The 24,488-nt window shown below is 41.4% G+C and overlaps 1 protein-coding gene across 13 annotated transcripts in view; it reads left to right on the forward strand.

Moving 5' to 3' along the window:
- Window positions 1–16,389, forward strand: part of DNAH8 (dynein axonemal heavy chain 8) — a 176,269-nt gene extending 159,880 nt beyond the window's left edge. For 12 of the 13 annotated variants that reach the window (XM_069954878.1, XM_069954875.1, XM_069954872.1 and 9 more), the window contains 10 exons: window positions 1,241–1,390; window positions 1,887–2,042; window positions 2,255–2,371; window positions 5,575–5,676; window positions 10,933–11,093; window positions 11,224–11,380; window positions 12,722–12,874; window positions 13,514–13,703; window positions 15,035–15,156; window positions 15,982–16,389. In XM_069954878.1, the coding sequence (XP_069810979.1) occupies window positions 1,241–1,390; window positions 1,887–2,042; window positions 2,255–2,371; window positions 5,575–5,676; window positions 10,933–11,093; window positions 11,224–11,380; window positions 12,722–12,874; window positions 13,514–13,703; window positions 15,035–15,156; window positions 15,982–16,269 (1,596 nt within the window). In that variant the 3' untranslated portion in view covers window positions 16,270–16,389. Of the gene's footprint in view, window positions 1–1,240; window positions 1,391–1,886; window positions 2,043–2,254; window positions 2,372–5,574; window positions 5,677–10,932; window positions 11,094–11,223; window positions 11,381–12,721; window positions 12,875–13,379; window positions 13,485–13,513; window positions 13,704–15,034; window positions 15,157–15,981 lie in introns of those variants that run through there. The other variant, XM_069954884.1, reaches the window with a different exon arrangement.
- Window positions 16,390–24,488: the final 8,099 nt, after the last annotated feature.

The raw sequence follows: 24,488 nt of genomic DNA on the forward strand, positions 1-24,488 counted from the left end.
AGACAGTGTTTCTTTGTTCTTCATGCAGGAATCTTTAGCTAAAATCCATATGTTTTATTGTTATAAAGAAATAAGTCTTAAAGACTTAAAGTGTACCTGTCGTTTAATTTTTATTTTGGTGCAGAAATCAGTAGTACGGGGGATTTTAAGAAGTGTTGTAAATGGGTTTATTAGCCGAAAAATGCATTTTTATCTTGAAAAAGCTATTTGAAGCTCTCCCCTTGTCTTCATGGTTCTCTTATGGAGAGGGGAGGGGTTGAGGGAGATGAGGCATCAAAAAAGGACAACAAAGAGTTAATTTACAGCTACATCACTGGGCTATCTCCTCTGAAGTCAGCACTGACCTTGCTGACCTCTGAATACCAGCTTTCACACAGCTCCCACTGTGTATTCCTTTGTTCTCTGCTCTCTGCTGGCGACTAATCTCCCTCCTCCCCCCTCCCTTCTCCATAGGTTGCACAGGGCACGTCTGATGTAAAAGAGTCGGCCTGGAAAAAGTCTTTTTGAATGCAGATAAGGGCATATTTGCCTAATAAACCCAATTACAAAGTTTTTTTAAATCGCCTGTACTATTGATTTCTAAAAAAAAAAAAAATGACAGTGACACTCTAAGAGCATTATGTTTTAAAGGTTTAGTCTGATGAAGAAGGTGGCGACTCTCTGGAAAGTGTTATTTTTATGTCACTTTTTATTTCTTTTTAACAATCTGGATGCTAACTAAAGATTACAGGCTGTAGTATTATTCCCATAAGACTCTTAAGAAAAATCCCATCTATATTTCTGAAGAATCAGCACCAAGCGTATTTTTTACCAGCCCAATACAAGGCTGAGCACCCAGCTATTTAGAGATCCTGAATGGACATCACAGAACATAGCAGTCTTTCCAGCTTCATCTGCTGAAGTCAAATAATGTGAGGCAGCAGGTCACACATAAACCCAATATTTATTGATTGTTACTACAATGTATACAAACAGGTCCCAGAATGAAGCCATGATAATCAATATGAAATCCTCCATACTTTACACTGCAGGTTATATTCAGGAATCTGTAAATTAACCTTTGTCCATTTTTCACTATTAAACAGCTTTATCCATAAAAAGCTTTCGGCCCCTATAGGATTAATGGCTTCTTACAATCTCTTCCAGTTCAGCCGTTTGCCTGGTCTGTCACATCTTTCACATTCTCAGGGAAGGTCTAGCAGTGATTTTCATTCTGACAAATGCTTTATCTGTATAACAGGGAGGATGGGTCCTGCTCCAGAACTGTCACTTGGACCTGGACTTTATGGATGAATTGCTTGAAACCATAGAAACCTCAACAGTTCATGAGACGTTCCGGGTGTGGATGACAACGGAGCCACACAGACGGTTCCCCACAACTCTGCAGCAGGTATATCATAGACCTGTTCCCCTGCGATGTATGTCATGTTGTGGGTCAAAATGCAAAATTTGCTAAAGAAACAAGTGTCATGTGAGGAGATGAAGATGTAATATAAAGATGTTTTATGCTGTTCTGTGCCCATAATATCAGTATTAAAATGTTGGAATTTTTCCACTAATACGTATTTTGGCATGTCCCTGAGACTTGATCTGTAGGGAAGGGTAAGTGAAATAGCCATTATGTTTATATATAATTAATAGCAGCCTGCGGGACCAGACTACACACAAGGTTTTGTATGTAGTCTGTTACCATGAAGACAACTATATCTGCATAGGAGCTGTATGCACTACTTAAGACTGACTGTACAGTAGCTTTATTTTTTTATTTTAGGTGCATTGGAGCAATAGAAAAACTGTGGGTGCCAAAGTATATGTAAACTTTTATATCTAAAAAGGGAAGCTGATTAGGGTTTATCATGATGCAATGTGATTTCCTTTCTATACAGACATCCATCAAATTTACCAATGAGCCCCCGCAGAGCATGCGAGCTGGCCTAAGGAGAACAATTACCAGGATTAGCCAGGATTTACTGGATGTCAGCAGCAAACCCATGTGGAAACCTCTGTTGTATACCGTGGCATTTCTACACTCCGCTGTGCAGGTTATTTGACATTTACATGAAAAATGAGGGAAAAGCCTTAGATCCGTAACTGCATGACTGGGAATACTATTCAGTGTACTACAACCTAAATTACTAACAAACCTCTGTATGTTTTTGGAGTGTGGGAGATTTTTTACAGTAAAGTTCCTCTACTATAATTTCAATTGTAAGTGTAAATTTCTATTCACCATTCAATTTGTTTTTCTTGGCAGGAAAGGCGCAAATACGGGGCTCTTGGCTGGAATGTTCCCTACGAGTTTAACTTTGTAGACTTCACAACGAGCATTCAGTTCATTCAGAATCATCTGGATGAGTGCGGCGTCAGGAAAGTAAGTCTGTTCCTGTGCCACATGCTCAGATCAGCCCCTAAAACAAGCTAAAATCCCCAGAAAATTGAAGTCTTCCTGTTTCTTCCCCATATGAAATTGTTGTAATAGTTATTGGTTGAACATTGAAATCTGATTCAAAACAGTATTCCTTAACCCACAGCTGTTCAACTCCCATCATGTCATTAGAACAATGAATTGGGACCAAAGGCTGTTAGTGCTTGCTGGAAATTGTAGATTAATGATAACTAGCTGCTAGATCATACTGTGACTTGTCCCACTATAGTTGAAGTCTTACAATAGCTAACTGTAAGGTCATACTGAGAGTTGTAGTTTCCGGAAAGACAAAACTTTTACAGTAGTGTTCTCCAACCTGTGGCCCTTCTGCTACTGCAGAACTACAACTCCCAGCATGTGCCAACAACCTTTAAGCATGCTGGGAGTTGTAGTTTTGAACCCTGATATAGACATTCAGGGGACTACTAGACATATTAATTCCCTCAGCATGATCAGAAGGTCCACCAAAGTTCATCATAGAGGCTTCTCCGTACATATGGCACCTGGCAGCAGAAAGTGCAGTGAAAACAATGTAAAATCATGATGTGGGGCAGCTATTTTATTTTAAATACCTAATGTAAGTTAGATTTTAGTGTTAAGGCCTTCCTGTATCTCATCAGCAACCTGTCAAAAACGTATGCTGACGTGCTCCTGGCCTATTCTACTAGTGACAACTTTCAGTCCCTTTCTCAGATGTTTTTTGTTAGATCATGATTTTGAGTTCTGCACAGACACTGTATACACTAAGGAAATGGACTGAACATAGTCACAACTAGAGATGTGAATGGGCAAAGCAACGTGAATGATCGCTCCTGAATCATCTCTTACAATTTAGAAATCCAACATCTCCTAATTTTCTGCTAAAAACCTTAATATATCCAATGGCGTCATTTCATAAAAGACCCTTCATCGTGGCTGCAGACACCTAAAGTTTTGTTTTGACAACTCATAATGGTACAATTTCCTCAAAAATTATCTCACATAGCGTAATCAATGCTAAAGAGCAGCCAGTCGTATGATCTTGGTGGGGCTGTGAGCATCTATTCTTCCACATTAAAAAAGGTACTCAAACACCCATCATCATCAAGGATCACTCTAGTTCTCCTCATTATGTGATATCCTTTCATTTCGTGTTGTGTTATTTCCTGATATCTGTTAGTGCTAAGGCTTGAAACACACACAGCAGTTTTTGTGCCAAAATCACCAAGTGGATTCAAATGAGATGGAAATTATAAAGGGTGGACTTGTATGTCCCTTTTCTTTCGGATCCTCTTCTGGTTTTGGCACAAAAGTGTAGTGTCAGTTTCCCCCCCAAAAAAGCTGTGCGTTTCCAGCTTAGGGCTATGTTCACACTACGTTTATTTTCATAAAAGTACGGCCGTTGTTGCCGATTGCAACAACGGCCGTGCTTAATAGGAAAATATACGTTACCTGGCCTCTATGGAATCTCGCGGCGCCGTAGAAAACTGACATTTTTCTGCGGCCGCTATTCAGTGAATAGTGGCCGCAAAAAAAACTGTCAGTGCACACTATGGAGTGAGCGGCCGGAGTGTATACCATGCGTATACACTCCGTCCGGGATTCCATAGGTGGCAATGGCACGTATATTTTTGTATTAATCATAGACGTTGCAATCTGCAACAACGGCCATGGTTATACGAAAGTATACGTTGTGTGAACATAGTCTAAACGTGGATGACAACCAACAGTAGAAGATGGTGCTTTTGGTATTTTATACAGTCTGCTATTTATAAGAATTCTTACAGAATAAATTCTTATACAGTTATATGGTTTGGAATAGTGGAGTAGACCACATTATGCCATCTCATGGAGTCCAGTAAAAAGAAATCTGTCTAAACATATACATACATGGTAGCCTAGAGGTCAGTAGTACTCAACCTGTGAATCTCTAGTTATTGTAAATTACCTACATCGCCTCAGTTTAAGGCATATGTCATGAAAAGCTATTGAAAAGGTTATGAGTTGTATGTTAAACAGAAGCAATTGAAGTATATGGGTGACAGTTGCCACTGTTAGGCATCTGTTATGATCTCCATTTAGTGTATACATTGGGAGCTCCAAAATCATGCCTTTGAATCCTGCAATTTATCCTGCAAAACCACTCCTGGTGTGGTCATGCAGAAGAAAAGGTTATGGCTGGAGGAAAGCAAAAACAGAAATATTCCTGCAGACCTTGTTAAAAATGGCCTTGGTCCTAAAGGGGTTAGGTGAGCTATCATCTTTGTTATAGTCGTCGATCTGTGTAATACAATTTATTCTGCCGTGCTGCTAATACCAGGATAATCTGATGGATTCCCAGTCACCCCAGCTATGCCCCCTGTGTCTGTGGTCACTTTTTTTATTATTTAATTTTTTATTACGTTTTGAAAATTTATACAACAAAGGCCTATAAACAGGCCTGAATAACAAATAAAGCACATGATACATAAAAGTATGTCAGCCAAAAACAGAATGAGCACAGTAATTCTCCATATGTTAAAATAAACAGATAATAAAATCTACTTCGCAACGGGCGAAGAGATCCATGTCTTCCAGTTTTTTAAAGCCTTCACTTTGGGTAATGAGACGGGAGATAGACAAGTCTCATGAGAGTATTGTGAGTTAACACGATTAATAACTTCTGAAATCGTAGAAGGATTGGGCAACTTCCATTCATGAGCCAATGATAACCTGGCTGCAATACGGATATGATGAGTAATAGTCCTTGTATGGGAAGGAAAGGAAGATAAATTGATGTCAAGGATGGCAAGGGCTTTATCTTTTCTACAGATGGAGGAAGAGACCTTGGAAATCAGTTCAAAAACTTCATTCCAATATTGAGATATCACGGGACACGTCCACCACATGTGTATTTGGTTAGCAATCTGGTTGCATCCTCTCCTATTTAAGTGTCACTCTAGTTAATCTAAAGTAGAAAATGTTGAGGTGCAAGGACTGTAGTTTACACTCCAGTATGCTGATCTACTCCACTAAAACACAGCATTTTCCAGGATTTGCTTTCACCATTGTAAAATTTCGTTGCAGGCAAAGCATTACCAAAGCAGTTGTATGTCCCAAGAGCATATGAATCAGTGTCTATCATCAGAACCAGTGTTCTTTCTGACACTTGTCCCTCTTCCTCTGTGTAGGGAATGTCATGGAGCGCGGTGAGGTACATGATCGGAGAAGTGCAATATGGAGGACGCGTCACTGATCAGTATGATAAATGTCTCCTCGATTGTTTTGCCAAGGTAGGTAAATAAGATAGAAAGATAAGAGAGATAGATAGATATGAGAGATATGGCCTCATTCACACGTTCAGTTGTTTTTCAGGACATGTGAATAAGGCCAAAGATAGATGTGATAACTAGAAGAAATATAGACACAGTAGATAGCTTTATAGTAATAATCAGTGTTTTCTCACAGTTGTCATGCGTCCATTACTAGCACATAGCCAGGGTTGTACATACATATATATATATATATACACACACACTGTACATTCATGTATCCATAGAAACAGAAGAATATTGTATAGGGTAATGGCTACAACACTAAAAAATAGAAACTTGCCAGCATCCTCCACCCCACACAGTTCAGTCTCCTGACCCGCAAGAAAAAAATCTTTTGCCTTTTGTTGTGTGAAGACACACAATAGTGCTGCTTGTATACAAAGCATAACCTCATTCACACAGTAAAGCATCAGCTGACACATGGGAAAAGATTTACTAAAAATGGCATTGCATACACCAGTGTAGGGCCGGTTATACACATTATACCAGTTTCAAACATATTACCTTTGATTTTTGCTGCAAATATTCACAGGTAATATGTTTGAAACTGGTAATATGTGTAGAACCGGCCCTACACTGGTGTATGCAATGCCAATTCTGCATATGTATTATCGACACATGTCCAGCATGACTGCTGTTCTGATGACCCAAAGTTACAGCTGTCAGTTGAGGCTATCAGAAGCATGATTAGGTCAATACTTGTGTCTGTGACACTTGTGTAAAACTGGCCAGAAAGTGAAAAATAGTTGAATCCTGTTATAAATTTGGCACATTTGGAGTGATGGAGTAGTGCGACCAGGCAGCACGACAGTTGATTCACAACATGCAGCAACTAATGAAAGTGAATATGGCTGCATTATAATCTGTAAGTGGAAGCAACCCAACAATTGCCAGAAATCAATCCCAGATAGTCGGTGTCACAGCCTCTTGCAGGATGGATAACATTGTGACTTATGTGCTGGCCATTATATAAGAGGAGATGCCAGGGAGAGTGAGCTCCTCCTATCTTTGACTCTCTAGCTATTGGAGTCTGTAGAAGATATGGAATCAGTGGAGCACCGATGCCAATATTGGTGCTTTTCATACACCGTCTTTAGCTCTGTAGTAATATTACATTATGTATAAGATAAACATATGTTGTATATTATTGTAAAATGAGGAGGGAGAAAGCACATCCAAAATGTAGATAGGATAAAGGAAAAAAAAGCAAAAGGTGGGAGGCAGCGCCTCGTGTGATACCGTAGGTACCAATGGGTAAATGGAAAGGTAGATGGAGGCTCACCTTAAAGCCCCTTGGGCTTGTTGCATATCACCCCTTTATGGGGTACTGTGTCCTGTTTCAACTTGGCGTCTGTGTTCAGGGCTGCAGCTAGCTGGGAGAGACAGACCAGGATGCTCCTAAAGGGGCCCGTAGAAGTGCGGGCAAATAGCAGAAAAAAAGCGTCAAACTCCTAGATGCCAGCGCTGCCTCAGAGGAATCACAGGAACGATGATGGTAATATTTAAAACGTTTATTTAGAATACGCACAGAGTATTACGCGTTTCAAAAGCATAAGCTTTCTTCCTCAGATAGTTATAGTTTGCACAACTATCTGAGGAAGAAAGCTTATGCTTTTGAAACACGTAATACTCTGTGCGTATTCTAAATAAACTTTTTAAATATTACCATCATCGTTCCTGTGATTCCTCTGAGGCAGCGCTGGCATCTAGGAGTTTGACTTTTTTTTTTTTCCCGCTATTTGCTTGCACGTCCAAAATGTAAGTGAATAGTATTAAAATTGTGACACTGTTGTTTAATTTTTTTTTTTTTTTTGCAAAAATCAATAGTACAGGTGGTTCTAAGAAATTTTGTAATTGGGTTTATCAGCCAAAAAATGCATTTTTATCATGAAAAAGCAGTTTGAAGCTCTCCCCCCTGTCTTCATGGTTGAGGGAGGCACCAAAACAGGACAACAAAGAGTTAATTTACAGCTACATCCCCAAGCTACCTCCTCTGAAGTCAGCACTGACCTCTCTGACCTCTGAATACCGGCTGTGTAATCCTTAGTTCTCTGCTGGCGACTAATCTCCCTCTTCCCCCCTCCCCTCTCCATAGAACAGACAGGGCACGTCTGATGTAAACAAGACGTGATTTTACTGATAATGAGCAGTGAATGAGAGAGAGGGGGACCTGGAAAAAGTCTTTTTGAATGCAGATAATGGCATATTTGCCTAATAAACACAATTACAAATTTTCTTAAAATCGCCTGTACTATTAATTTCTGCAAAAAAAAAAAAAAAAAAAAAAACACGACAGTGACTCTTTAACCCCTAGACGATATAGGACGTACCGGTACGTCCTGAGCTATGAAGCAATCAGCAGCCGGCACCTCACCGTTAATGACAGTGCAATCGCTGCAGCGTGACATCAACTTCTTAAACGCCGTGATCGCAGCGTTTAAGTGTAAGTGACAGGGGAAGTCCCCCGTCACTTACCGATCTGGACCCCCGCAGTGTGACTGCGGGGGTCCCGATCGTTAAAACGGACCGCCGGAGGTCTCTCACCTGCCTCCGTGCGGTCCGATCTGCGCTCTGGTCACTAAGCCTGCACAGGCAGGCTCAATCAGCAGAGCGCCGATAACACCGATCAATGCTATGCCTATGGCGTAGCAATGATCAGTGTATACAGTGAAACTAATCAATGTACAAGTCCCCCAAAGGGACTTAAAATGTGAAAAAAAAGGTTAAATTCACTAACACACTACCCCAAAACCCCTTCCCCAGTAAAAGTCTAAATCACCCCCCTTTCCCATTATATAAATAAAACATATAAAAATAAATAAATAAACATATAATATACCGTAGCGTGCGTAATTGTCCGATCTATTAAAATATAACAAGCGTCATTGCGAACGGTGAACAGCGTAGACGTAAAGAGGGAAAAAAGTGAGCGGATTACCGATTTTATGTTACATCATATATATAAAAAAAATTAATAAAAAGTGATCAAAACGTCCGATCTTCACAAAAAGGGTATTATTATAAACTAGAGATCATGGCGGAAAAAAATGACACCCCATACAGCCCTGTAGGTGAAAAATAAAACTGTTATAAGCGTCACAATAGGCCCATTTTATTAATATTTAATTGCCAGAAAAAAGAATTTCATTAAAAAAATATGTATAACATTAGAGAATCTGTGTAAACCTGCATATGGTTGTGTTCAGACTGACCTATGGAATAGAGGTATCATGTGGCTTTTACCATATAGTGCATTATGTAGACACAGGAACCCCCCAAAGGTTACCATATTGCATTCTTATTTACGATTTCACCTATTTATATCTTCATAAATAATATATTTGGGATTCCGTCATACATGTTATGGTAAAATGAAAGACGCCATTACAAAGTACAACTATTCCTGTAAAATATGTAAGCAAATAAGCACTTACATGGCCTGTAGATAGAAAACTGAAAGTGCTAGAGCTCTTAGAAGGGGAGGAGGGAAAAACGAAAGCGCAAAGATCAAAATTAGCGCGGTCCACTGGGTCATTTTGGGCCTGGTCCTCAAAAGGTTAACCCTTAGGCGACCCTGGATGTACCCGTACATCCAGGGCTTCCTCCATGTGCTCAGAGCGGGGGCCGTGCTCTGAACCACCGCGGTCCCGGGTGCCGCTCGTAGCCTGGGACTGCGGCTATTAGCGGTCCCGGAGGAGCGATCCACACATCTTACTCCGTCCGAGGTCTGCGCCGTAATGGGGCTGATCCCGGCTCGGCACTCCATTGCTTTCGGCTGCAGCAGCCGGAAGCAATCAATGTACCTATCTCAGCGATCTATGCTGCATATCTATGCAGCATAAGGCTAGGTTCACACTACGTAACTTTCAGGCAGTATTTGGTCCTCATGTCAGGTCCTCATAGCAACCAAAACGAGGAGTGGATTGAAAACACAGAAAGGCTCTGTTCACATAATGTTGTAATTGAGTGGATGGCCGCCATATAACGGTAAATAACTTCCATTATTTCAATAAAACAGCCGTTGTTTTAAAATAACAGCAAATATTTGCCATTATATGACGGCCATCCACTCAATTACAACATTATGTGAACAGAGCCTTTCTGTGTTTTCAATCCACTCCTTGTTTTCGTTGCTATACAGCCTTAAATATACTCAGTGTGAACATAGCCTAGATCTGTATGAGAGATCAGAGTACTTATACTAGAAATCCCCCAGGAGGAATAACCCTAACCCCAGGTGGAATAACCCTCACCCCAGGGGGAATAACCCTCACCCCAGGGGGGGGTTCTAGTATAAGTGTAAAAGAAAAAAAAAGTGTTATTATAAATAAAAAGCCCCCTCCCCTAATTAAAGTCAGAATCACCCCCCTTTTCCCATGTTATAAATAAAAATAAATAAATAAACATGTTTGGTATCGCCACGTGCATAATCGCCCAAACTATTAATCACATTCCTGATCTCGTACGGTAAATGGCGCAAGCGCAAAAAATCCTAAAGTGCAAAATTGCGCATTTTTGGTTGCATCAAATCCAGAAAAATTGTTATAAAAAAGCGATCAAAAAGTCGCATTTGCGTAATCAAGGTACCGATAGAAAGAACACATCATGGCGCAAAAAATGACAGCTCACACAGCCCCATATACCAAAGGATAAAAGCGTTATAAGCCTGGGAATGGAGCGATTTTAAGGAACATATATTTGTTATTTGTTTGTGAATTTTTTACAGGCCATCAGATACAATGAAAGTTATACATGTTACATATTGTTGTAATTGTAATGACTTGTTGTGAGGAACATATATAAGGAGTCGGTATTACCCCAGGGCGAACTACGTAAAAACGAAAAAAAAAAAACAAATAAAAGAAATGCGTTTTTTTTTTTCAATTTCACCACACATTGAATTTTTTTCTGGTTTTGCAGTGTACTTTATGAAGAAATTCAGCCCGTCATTGCAAAGTACAATTAGTGGCGCAAAAAAATTAGGGCTCATGTGGGTCTCTAGGTGAAAAGTGCTATGGACTTTTAAGCACAAGGAGGGAAAAATTAAAAAGCAAAATTGTCCCGGTCCTCTAAGGGTTAATGAAACACCAGCGCACACTGGTGTGTCATTAAATACTATTCACTTATTTTGGAGTGTTGAAACGGGCACCCACCCTATTCCATTGGTTTGTTCTGTTGTGAACATTTTCTGTTTTGTATATTATTGTGTGCTAGGTCTGGGTCAATGAGAAGATATTTGATCCGAATTTCTGTTTCTACCCTGGATATAAGATCCCTCAGTGTAAGACTGTGGACCAATACTTGAATTACATCCAGTCTCTGCCAGTGATCGACTCCCCACAAGTGTTTGGTTTGCACCCCAATGCCGACATTACGTAAGGAGATACAGTTCTATTCATCTCATTAAAGAATCAGATATGTGTGACCGACTCTAAGTGCAACCTATTCCCTATGTGTATACAAAGTCATCTCCTCACTATTCTGACTTGTCAATATGTATCACAGATATCAGAGCAGAGCAGCTGCTGACATCCTGAACACCATATCCAACATCCAGCCTAAGGAAAGCAATGGGAAAATGGGGGAAACCCGAGAAGATATGGTATATCAGCTAGTTGAAGACATGTTGGAGAAGCTGCCACCAGATTACATCCCTAAGGAGGTGCGTCACCACTATAATATCTTCTACATTTCACTTCTACTGATTTCACCAGTATTGGTGTGGATGCTTGCACATGAAATCTGTAGTGAATCTCCTAACTATTGGAACCACTTTTAATTTGATCTGCCCAGTATAAACATTAGACCGATGACCTCAATTGCAGCATAAAATCTAGTGATTGGTTTTCTGTGGATCATTTTCAATGGGAATCCACATTAGATGAGAAAATCCAGTGATCAGAGCAAAGCCTGGTCATCGGAACTAGACTAGCTGAGGCTGGGGTTTCCCTGCTAACCTTGTGAAGTTTTCTCATGTAGCGATGTGGAGAGTATTTGAATAGTGTGATCATGGTAGAACTTTAAAAGGGAATCCTGTGGATGGAAATAACTTGTCACTGAAAGGGGTTCTGAGGTCTAACAGGCCACTAGATAGAGGATCTAATAAAGAGGCTATTTAGTGTATGAACATGTCCCATTCCCATGGACAACAATGTGGAGTCTCTAAGCAGACGCTGCTCTCTGGTTGGACTCTTATATAGAACTAAGGGCCCTGTAACACCAAACAATTATTGGCCCTACTTGGGCGAGTACTGGCCATTCTAGACAATAATCGCTTGGTGTAATAGGTAATATTAGAAGGCAACGATCAGCCGACATGCACAAGATGTCGGCTGATCATTGTCTTTCAACATGTTGAATGAAAACAATCATGTCAGTGAGGGTCTGCTGCCTGTCCCTGCATGTAATAGGAGCGGTGGCAACAGACCACTGCTCTCTTCAATGGGCCACCCAGGCGATCTAAGGATTGTCCAGGCAGCCCCTCCCGGTGCTCTCTGCGGCCCTTCCCGCTTGCTGTCTGTGCGTTTTATAGCACAGGAAATGAGGCTGACAGGTCAACGCCCGCTTTCTCCTCTTCATTTTGCTGTGTAATACGGCCCTTAGTGCTACAAGGCAGAAGTCAGGGCCGTATTTTTCATTTAACACAAAAAATTTATTTCTGTTTTGTGTTGGCGCTATTTTTCCCTATGTAAGAAGATGAAGTTTAGCCATTTATTTCTGTGACCTTTATCAATGCACCTGCAATAACTGGCTGTTTAATGTAATGTGCCCCTACAAGGCATGTAGCACATCAGAATACATTAGAGCACTTAGCACTTATAAATGATCATACATGTTCAGCTTTATAACATTTGCAGCATGTACAGCCGGCAAATATCCTTTCATTGGTTGCTGGGAAAATCTTATCTCTGGTAAAAGGTCATATGCAGAATTCATATATACGGTTGAAAAGTCAAGTTTGCACATGTGAAATGAAATATAATATGTTAACGCTCTATTTCAGGTGACAGTGAAGCTGCAGCAGACCGGAGATCTCAGCCCTATGAATATATTTCTTAGTCAGGAAATAGATCAGATGCAAAAGATCATCTCGATTGTGAGGAGCGGCCTGAATAACCTGAAACTGGCAATAGATGGGACAATTATCATGAGTGAGGTGAGGCACAGCATAGGTGTGAACCTGTGAGAGAGTCACAAATGGAGATATCTAGTATTGGCTTTTCTTCAGGACAAGCTGAGGACCCTGATGGCTTTTATAGGGAGGTCAGTGAGTAGATAGGAGCTGTTATAGGAGGTCAGTCAGTAGATAGGGGCTGTTATAGGGAGGTCAGTCAGTAGATAGGGGCTGTTATAGGAATGTCAGTGAGTAGATAGGGGCTGTAATAGGGAGGTTAGTCAGTAGATCGTCGCTCTTATAGGAAGGTTAGTCAGTACATAAAGGCTGTTCTAGGGAGATCAGTCAGTACCAGATAGGGGTTATTCTAGGGATGTCAGTCAGTAGATACGGCCTGGTTTATGCATAATGGGCTGCTGCTTGTTTTACTGCTATGTGTCTAGTATAATACTTCCTATGGTACCACTTGTCAGATGTTGCCATCCAGCTTTCTGACTAGTTCTGTACAGTGTAAGAAGAGTTGATGCTCTATTCTATAATTGGACAGATTAACAGGTCTAGCAAGAAGTTTTCATGGGAACAAAAACAACTTCATATGTAAGTGACTAGAATACAGTAGTAGAATATTTCAGACATATACAAAAATATTGGTCATATCGTTACATCTTATTGTTTTCTTAGGCACTTAGAGATGTCTTAAATGACATGCACGATGCTCAAATTCCCAGAGTCTGGAGGAAGGTGTCATGGACGTCAGCTACGCTTGGACTCTGGTTCACCGAGCTGCTGGAGAGGAACAGTGAGCTCAGATGGTGGATTTATGAGGGAAGGCCGAACGTCTTCTGGATGAAAGGGTTTTTCAATCCACAGGGTTTGTACTCTTACAGTGTGCAGAGTCCGCATTCCATCAGCAATGAAACCAGTCAGCAGTCACTCCAGTTACTCTTTTATGTTTGTGTCTCGGCCTAGAAGTGCTGTCAGCCATTCAGTGCACCCGTCTCCTTTACCTCAACTTACCAAACACAATCTCTCCAGCAGAAATAATCACTTCAGCCTCCAAACATTAATTCACACATTGCAGTTTTATTACCCCAAACATTCATTAGCACATTAATGATGAGATTGTTCTGGCGATGCATCCACGCCATGCTGCTTATAAATAAAGTCAGATCGGGGGCGTCTGTGTGACCGCGCTTCACAACGCCTAAGAGAACAAATTTATTCCAAAGACTTTCAATGCTAAGGAGAAAAAGGCATTAATACAGTGAAATTTTATCCGACATGGTGCCGGAATTTCAGTGGTCTAAAACACAGACTGATGTAGCAAAGCTGAATGTGTCCTACAGAAAAATAATAAATTAAGAATAATGCATTTTAATATCATTGTGAGTTATATTAAATGTCAGCTGTTGTGTAAAAATAAAAAATAAAAATCTCCCCATCTTAAGGTCGTTTAAGACCTAAAGAGTTGTCAGCCACAGGGGGTGCAAACAAGTGTCAGTCAGCGAGATTGGCTCTTGTTTGCACTGCACAACAAATCGAGTGGCTGGGCTGCATTAAAGGGGTTATCCAGCGCTACAAAAACATGGCCACTTTCCTCCTACTGTTGTCTCCAGGTTGGATGGGGTTTTGAAACAAAGTTCCAATGAAGTAAATGAAGCTTAATTGCAAACCACACCTGAACTGTAGGTGGAGAAGTGGCCATGTTTTTGTAGCGCTGGATAACCCCTTTAATGATCTTTGTATCATTTGTGCAGCCCGGGAAACTGACAGCACAGATATAGGTTAAATATATATATACAGTATACATATATATATATATATATATATATATATGTATATATATATATATATATATATATATATATATGTATGTGTATGTGTGTGTGTTAAAGGATGGGTCCACATGTTTTGGGTGATCACAGCTTGCAAATACAGAGGAACTAATTCCACAAGTAGACTACACTTCTGAAGTATTGCGCAAACCAACCACCTTCTGTCTATTAAAAGCAGTAGATGTGCTGCTGTATCTTGGAAAAACATATTGTTAGTATCCTGACATATAATACAGGAGTAACTTAACCTTAAAACAAAATGTGAATATGGCTTAAGAAAGGATTACTCGCAACAGATAGTATTACTGATGATTCTTACTGTTTTAATTTTGTGTGTATGTGTCTTTTTGTTTTTTTTTCTTTCCAGGATTTCTGACCGCTATGAGACAAGAAGCTACTCGAGCGCACAAGGGTTGGGCTCTTGAATCTGTGACTGTGCAAAATGTTGTACTAAAACAGATGAAGGAAGAAATCACTGGGCCACCCGATGTGAGTAGTTACTGCAATCGCTTAAGTTGATCCTCATTCTCACTTCAGGGGGGATTCTTACCTTTATAAATCATGGGAAATTTCTATTTGATCCCTGGATCTCCTGCAATAATCAGAATAAGGCCAGGTTCACATTGTAAATAAGGCCAGGTTCACACTGTTTTCACAACAATGGCCGTTGTTATAAAATACGGCTGTTGTTTTTACATAGTGTGAACCTGGACTAAAGCAGTATCCACCTGTTTTGCTGGAAACTATACCACAGCCCTATTTACTTGAATAGGATAGTGTTACACTGTTGGAACACTGCAATGAACAAGCAAAATGCCACTGATCATAATGTTGTGGCACATCTGAAATAACATTATAAGACAACAGCACTGAATCGTTTCAACATTCTTCCATAATACACTTAATGCACTTCCTCTATTCTCTTGTATCATTAATCACATTGAATCAGTTCTCCATATTCACATTGGTAAATGAGAGTCACTAATTCCTGTTACACATCACCTAGTTACCATATTATTTCACCACTATATTCACAGTAAATATTATGAACTTAGTAAACGGGAAAATGCACTTCGGGGATGCGTCCTCCCTTCCTTAACGTGTTTTGGGACTGTATCCCATAATATTTGTTTATCCCCTAATTTGGCTTTGTTTGTTTGTTTATTAAATAAGTTATTACTGCCATCTTTATGCTGACTACATTGCACGTAATCCTGGGAAGCTCTTGCATAGTGGATCTGTCTCTCTGTACAGTATGATATGTTATTATTAGTGTGTTCCCTTCCCATGAGTGAATTCTTGTGTGTCCTGCAGGATGGGGTGTACATTCATGGTCTTTTCCTGGAGGGAGCTGGATGGGACAGGAGGAACAGTAAACTGGCAGAGTGCACCCCCAGGGTCCTGTTTACCATGCTCCCAGTGGTGCACATATTTGCAGCTAATTCACCCCCTGTGACAGATGCCAGTCTATACCTATGTCCAGTGTATAAGAAGCCTGAGCGCACTGACCTCACCTATGTGACCACTGTATCTCTGAAGACCAGCCAGCCCCCTGACCACTGGATCCTGCGAGGAGTAGCTGCTCTGTGTGATATCAAGTGATTAGTCCAAGCAGCCATATTGCTTCACATGTGGTGACCGACATTCCTCTTTTGTGTTTGTTTTTGTTCCTTTTAACTGTTATTCAGAAAGGTTAAAATATAAAATTTAAATAAAAGTTCACATTTCATGAATTTCATAGTGTGGCTAATTAGAAGTACATGCTGAGGGTTTGGTCTGTGTGATCAGATATGTCTCTGTGTCTCAGATCAGCACTGCCTAAAAACTACAGCTGCAGCCACAGCGATGCTGTCAGGAATTTCTGATCCAAGCATGCCTGCTTGCTTCTTTATTAAAGGGTTTGTCCAGTGAAAATTTTTCTTTCAAATCAACTGGTGTCAGAAAGTTATATATCCTATTTAAAAAAAATAAATAAATAAATAAAATATCGCAAGTCTTCCAATACTTATCAGCTGCTGTATGTGCTGCAGGAAATGTTTTATTTTCATTCAGACACAGTGCTCTCTGCCGACATCTCTGGCTGAGACAGGAACTGTCCAGAGCAGTAGAGGTTTTCTAGGGGAATGATCAGTGTCCTGCGGCTTCATTCCAGTCCTAAGGTGCCATTCAAATCCCGTGAGCGCCCATGTGATCTCTTCACAGACTGGCCTGCAGCTAGGGTGGCAGAAAGTTAGGGTCTCCAATGCATCTCTATGAGAGCCCTGCATAAAGAAGAGGGTCTGAAGAGCTAAAAAAAAAATTGGAATGCTTCTTTACTGTAAACCTGCCTAGGATAAAACTATAAAGAATATATACTAATATAATAATAAAGGTAATAGGGAGGACTAGATGGACCAGGTGGTCTTTTTCTGCTACAATCCTCTATGTTTCCAGAAAAGTAGATGTTGTTTTCTAGCTGCAATATGCTGCAGTTTATTTGGTAATTTTCCACCTTTCTGTAATTTAATCTTGAATATCTTTTTATTTTCCTATGAAAATAATTTTCTTATGAGACCATAAAAAAGATTTTGCTGTGTCTCCTGCTCGTATTTTACTCCAGACATCTGCTCATCAAACTGCAAAACAAAATCTTCGAATCTGTTACCCAAAACACGAGCTGTTGTCAGCCGTAAATAGTTATGGGACTCTACAGAAAAAAAATCACATTATGGAAATGAGTGCGCACCGTCCGTCAGCTCGTAACCAGGCGCCAGGGAGAATTTATCAATCTGCAGTAAAATTAGAGCAACTAAAATATTTTACCACATAACAGCGACCACCTGCCTATGGCTTTATCAACCGTTCATAAAGTTTTCCACGTTATCATTTTTTAATTGGTTTGTATAACACGGTTTCAGAGTCTTTAGCTTCACAACATCGTCTACTGATTTATGTCACTGATATCAATAACAAGTAAAGTAAGAGGAACTTCTGTTTATCTCAAATCAATCAAATATCTATTTCCTATTCGATTCTCCAATGGCCTCCGTTTGTGCTCCCCCTTGTTAGTACCTTATGCAACCAAGATTTTGTCCGAGCTTCCCCCATACTTGATAACTGACTACTACTACATCCATCCATCTCCCACCCACCATCAAGACCTTCAAAAACAACCTGAAACCCCACCTGTATAGGCTACAGCCTATAATAATTCTGCAACACCTCGCGGGCAGGGCCCGATCTGAATGTATCAGTCTGTCAGAAAACACATTACATAAATAAAGTAATGTTCTGTTTGTTAACCCTTATCACTTGTTTAATGCTCTGGAATCAAGATAAATAAATAAACTTAGCACCTCCCTTAAACTCTGTTCTCCCCCATAGCCGTCCAGCGCCCACAAAGGTTTTCTTTGCACCCACCAATGTGACTGTGATCCGAAACAGCAACCTATCCTGCTGCGGAATCAAGGGAGCTTTAAAAATAAATAATAATAATAAAAAATAATTATCTATCTATCTCTGTCATAGCCATCGATTCTTATTACTGAGTATATATAGTTATAAAAGCACGTGCTGCTGACCTTTTATAATACGGCTGTGGTGTTGGCTCTCAGCGCGTCTATGCGCCTCCAACACGTCGTCCTGGCATTTCTATATATTAAAGTGCAAATAAACCTTTCCCAGTATACATAGCCTGTGCAGGGTCAGCTATTTCCATATGATTTGTGGTGTTTTATCCTATGTGACCTTTTATGGTAGACTGGAAGATGTAAGGATCAGCATTAACTTAAACAGTGTAATGTAGAGGTGTTGACTTTGCCCCACCACAATGATACCTACAGCTCTTATGTTATGTTGTGGGATAATATAATTGATCTTGAAATTTTGTGTATATGTCAGTGATGGTGACATATGAGGACCCCAGTCTTGGAGACCCCCTAATAGTACAGGTTTCAGACAGTCTAATAGTTCCAGCCTCAGAGACTCAATAATACTGTTAGCCTCAGAACACTCTAATAGTGCCAGCCCCAGAGACTTCTTAATAGTACTAGCCTTAGAAGCCCCTTAATAGTGCCAGCCGCAGAGACCCCCTAATAGTGCCAGCCTCAGAGACCCAATAATACTGTTTATCTCAGAGACCCTCCTTGCCCCATAAACTGTGCTCCCTATGGCACCCCTCATAAACTGCTTCTAATGGTGTATATTGCTCCCATGGCTTCTCTTCTTTGTAAAATATATGTTGTGTCCCACCACAGATGTTTTTGTCTCTCCTGTGCACATGTCAAAAAGCCTTTTCCTTCAGGTTAAAATTAGTGATAAGGTATTCTAAAGTTTCACCACTAGGTGTCAGTATTTTATATGTCTATGTGTTGCACAGCTAAAGTCAGTATTAATGTTTTATGTGTACCATGTGTTTATTATTGACCAATAGGAGGTGCTCTCTACTTCTAACCAATCTCTTTTCTCCTTTTTCCTGCACACACTCATCCCTATCACTCACAAGAAAGCACACTGTAGGCCCCTGTAGGAGAAGTTACATGGTGTAGGAAGTGTAGTTAATTTCTCACCAGATTCACCAGAGAGAGGACACAAAAGAAAGCTGTTCCTTCATTAGTTAAGCCAGGGCCTGGCTGATGCCAGGACCCCTGTCGGTGGACAAGCAAGTCAGTTGAGTCTAGACATCAGTGTTTATAGATGCAGCAAGAGACAACTAGCTTTTTCACAACTTCTTTATCTACTATGCAGTGCTAAGCACTTTAAAGAAAAAGGTCATCAAGGAACACGGTAACCCACACCGAGAACACATCTACAAAGAGCAGGGCAGTATCCTGAGAACAAGAGGAACTAGCCTCAATAGGACGAAGTTACCATAAGGAAGGTCTACGTATCCTATCGCGCAGAGCAGGTAACTGGGACACGCCCGGACACTTAGCTACGCCCAGATAACCACGACTGGGGCTTGTAGTACCCTAACAGGACGGGTAGCTCGACGCTGTAGGGCAGAAGGTTGCAAGACCAAAGTCTAAACACAACTACAAGTAAACTTTTCACTACAAAGTATATCTTCAGGTTCCAGCAAAGTACACAGCTACATTGGGTTGGGGCTCCTCTGACAAACTCCTTTACTGTACTCTTTAAGCACCACTACAACTACCTCTCCTCTTTTCTACTCAAGCACCTCCTTAAGCACAACAAATTCAATCACTAAAAGTCTGTGTCAAAGATTTATCTATTCTGCAAAAGTGTATTGTATTACTGAAGAACTTGACAGTAAAGCTGTTCTATTTTTATATCACTGGGACTCCGTCAGATTTTATACACATCAGCACTAGAGATGAACGAACCTGGAGCATGCTGGAGTCCATCCGAACCCAATCGTTCAGCATTTGATTAGCGGTGGCTGCTGAAGTTGGATAAAGCTCTAAGGTTGTCTGGAAAACATGGATACAGCCAATGGCTATATCCATGATTTCCACATAGCCTTAGGGCTTTATCCAACTTCAGCAGCCCCCGCTAATCAAATGCTGAATGATCGGTTCGGATGGACTCGAGCATGCTCCAGGTTCGTTCATCTCTTATCAGCACCCATACTCACAAACCGCACACCTTGGGTTATTTTCCCCCTTTCTGTGGGTGGCGGTTCCGATAGTCTGTCTGGGTCAGTGGGTCAGTTGCCATTTAGGACTGCCGTGGCAAGAGCCCAGGGGACCCGCAACAACCCGGCAGGTCACTAACCATCTTGGGGACACTAACAGGTCATCTACAAAACAGGTACCAACATCACACCTGTGTGCTGGACTAGCACTAGCGTCACAACACTAACATCCCTAGCCATACACCACAGAATTTGTGTCATGGTTAGCTCAACTACTGGTCGAGTACCACATATATATATATATATATATATATATATATATATATACAGTGTGTGTGTATATATATATATATATATATATAGGTACCTTGGTTTAAGAGTAACTTGGATTTAGAGCCTTTTGAAAGAACTCACTTTTTTTCAAAATTGTGACTTGGTTTAAGAGCATTGCTTTGGTATAAGAGCTCCCTGTGCTTGGTGGGAGGAAAAGTAGGGGAGGGACATGGTGTGCATAGTGGGGTCTACATCACTGTACTCTAACCCAGAAAGTCTCCCTCACTTTCCAAATCGTAGCAGATCAGGCTGGGGCATGCATCAGGGGACAGGACTGTGGGGGTAATCTCTCCATAGCTGTAACCCCTCTCTCCCCGGACAGAGAGCGCTGCATGTATGTGCCCACATCTGTCCTGCTCATTCCTTCATGCTCCCTGCAGTCTCTGTCCACCCTTGTGTTTCCCATCCTCTCCATTCCTGTACAGTAACTTATAATATCACATATTCTGCTGTTTCGAAATGTTTGTTTCATTTGTCTTACATGTTATTCAGAATAATAAATCATTATTTTTGGGGGTTTGGAACCATTTAAATTTTTACTTACTGGAAAATGTGCTTTGGTTTAAGAGTGATTTGAAGTTCATGCACAGTCCCGGAACGCCCGTAATCCAAGGCACCACTGTATATAAATTTATATATAAACTCTACCGTAGACACCTGGCTGTTCACCAAGCTTGGGCCCCCCACCCCACTGTAGCTATGGCAGCACGAAAGTGGGTTTCACAGTTCAGGATTGATAATGTCATATTTACCATGAACCTGTAAAGTTTTATGAAAAATGATTATGAGGCAGCACTGTTCTCAATCGTCATTTTCTAAAGTTCTTCCATTGTGAATTTGGCATCTAAACACCTAACAGAGGCGCCATTGTTTCCGATCCCTGCTGTCTGTACCTGTGAAGGAGGTAGAGCTTCATGATCCATCTCTATAACACATATTAGTGTGACATTTGGTGTAATGTGATTCTGGAGCTATGAGGACGGAGCAGAGAGTGCCATTTCCTAGACACAGTTGTGAGACACGGAGACAATAGTGCCAGAGTGTGCAGCATGGACAGCAGATAGATGGTCACAAAGTGACTCAATAATAAGGTCCTAGTAGGTGTCACAGATATCTGAGGCCATGCTGACTGTATCCCACATCTGCTAGAGGGTCCACAGAGCCTCTGCTACATAGGAGGATGGGTCTTTCGGACACTTCGCATTTAGGCAGCAAAAATGCCATGAAATGATGGTTCTTTGACACTTGGGGGCACTGTTGGCTGTTGTTGTTCTCCAACTTGAGAAAAAGTTGTTCATGTGTCCATATGTGGCCCCATCTCATCAGCGGTCACCAGCCTGACCCCCTCCCCTGGTTACACTGACTCATTCAGACTTTTCCTGGATTATGCTCTGGTCAGGTGTTGCTTGGTTCCAGCATTTTATGCCACAGTTCCTTTTGTGGAGTTTATGCAAACATTACACCTTATTGCCCCTCCAGCCTCTCTATATCTCATGTATTAATGATCTTACGGCATCAATAATGATCGATTCACATTAATGTACAGAATCTGGGAACATAACGTACATATCCATGGTATGATGAGTAATGATGGTGTCTCACGATCAATACTCACCTGACTCACTGCTGACTCTTGACTCCCGGATAGTAATTTTGCCCTCTGATTGAGTCCCAAAGCATCATTCTCCATTAATAACATCTGAATACAATTATTGAGTGGATAAACATTAGTAAAGCTCGGCGCTCAATGTTAGTGGGGATGGGATCACACTCCACTCACCCAATGTTACTTAATAAAAGCAATTAGATGGTAAGGAACTTAATTATAAGCTGCCCACATAAAAGTTCCCAGTGAATTATGGGGGTTTGGCTATGGCCCCACCCTGTGTACGACATGCGGAGCATTTACCTATTACGCTGGTGTCATGTAACCCCTTAGATGCTTTGCTTCCTACAGATACATGTACTCTCCCAGCTCTTACCACTGCAGAGTGAACAGTAATATATTCATCTGAATAAAAGCTACACACAGTGACTGGCATCAGCAATCTACTTTTCTATATGGCTCATGAGCACCAAGGCCAGTGATTGGCTGCAGCATCATGTGAACAATGTACAGGCCAAGCAGGATGCATATAGCAGTGGTGGATTTGTGGTGTCCCGCTGTTAGTGTCCTATGGACCTGTCGCAAAGTGACCACTTCAGGTTAAGCGGTGATGAGATATTGTAAAGTTTCACCACTATATGTCAGTGTTTTCTATATGCCTATTTTCTTCTATGCACAGCTGAGGAAAGTTATGGGTTAACATTGTTGTTGTTGTACCATGTGTTTTGTGCTTACCAATAGGAGGTGCTTTCTCTCTCTCTCTACCCTAACTATCCCTGCTCTCTACACACCCTGTAGGAGGAGTTGGTTAGCTTGGTATGGGAGGAAGTGGGCAGTTCAGTTAAGTCTAGTCACCTTAGTGAACAGATGCAGCAAGAGACCAACAGTTCTTTCACTAAGACTACTAAACCTATTATGCATTGCTAAGCACACTAAAGGGAGAGGTAACCAAGGAACACCCTGACCCACGCTAGGAACGCGTCTACAAAGAGCAGGGCAGTATCCTGACTACAGAGGAACTAGCCTCAATAGGACAAAGCAACCAGTACAGAAGGCCTACGTATCCTATCGCGCAGTGCAGGTAACTGGAACACCTCGGACACCTAGCTACACCTAGATAACCACGGCTGGGGCTTGTACTACCCTACTGGGATGGATTCTACAATACCATGGGGCAGAAGGTGGTCAGACCAAAGTCTATACACAAGTAAAAGTAAAACTTGACTATTGAAGACATCTCCAGGTTCCAGCAAAGTACCTTGCTACACTGGGCTGGGGCTAGCACCAGCACCTATACACGCAACCGCTCACCTTGGGTTATTTTTCCCCTTTCTGTGGGTGGCAGAACTGACAGTCAGGGTGGGTCAGTTGCCACTCAGGACTGCCATGACAAGAGCCCAAGGGACCCATCACAACCCGGCAGGTTACCGACCATTTGGGGAACACAGCTAGCCATACAACAAGCAGGTACCAACATTACACCTGTGTGCTGGACTAACAGTGGCGTCACAACACTAACATCACTGGCTGAGCTGACACAAGCAAACACCTGCAGTGCATCACCACAGATTTAGGGCTGACTAATCCCTATTTCCCTATTTTATGCTGGTACCAGTTCTTACACAATGTTGTATCTGAGACAACCCCAGAACCTGTCAGCACAGGCACTGCCAGATTAGTGGAAGTGTCGACTCCTAATCTGGAAGATTAAGAGTCATGCATGTGTGCAGTGCGTTACTAAAGACACCCGAACTTCCAAATTGAGAATCAACGCTGCCACTAGTCTGGCAGCATCTATGCTGACAGGTACCCTTTAGGGTGCCCATACACTGATGGACTCTGGGTTGACATTATGGTTTCGCCGGTCAGGCTGACCCTACAAGGTGTGTCAGGGGAAAACAGGATCGGGCATATATAGATATTAATTTGTTTCCGGAGAAGATAAACTGCAGCCAAAGAGTGACAGAGGAGTCTGAATGGACAGAGGAGTCAACAGGAAATAATAGGATCTGGAGAGCATAGAGAAGTCTAGTGGGAAGAGTGGAATCTGGAGTGGACAGAGGAGTCTGGTCAAGATGAAGACTGGTGAGAACTGAGAAAACTGGAGGTGACAGAGGAGTCAAGAGATGAACAGAGTGGTCTAGAAGTGCTGAGGGGTCTGGAGGGGACTGGGTGTCTGGAAGGAGCAGAGGAGTATGGCGTTTGGGGGGGGGGGGGGGGGGGGGTCTGGAAAGAAAAGATGAATCTGGCAGCAGGCTATTACAGGGGTTATCCAGTGCTACAAAACTTGGCCACTTTTGCCCCACT

The sequence above is a fragment of the Dendropsophus ebraccatus genome, chromosome 15 (genome assembly GCF_027789765.1).
Source record: "Dendropsophus ebraccatus isolate aDenEbr1 chromosome 15, aDenEbr1.pat, whole genome shotgun sequence".
Taxonomy (NCBI): Eukaryota; Metazoa; Chordata; class Amphibia; order Anura; family Hylidae; genus Dendropsophus; species Dendropsophus ebraccatus.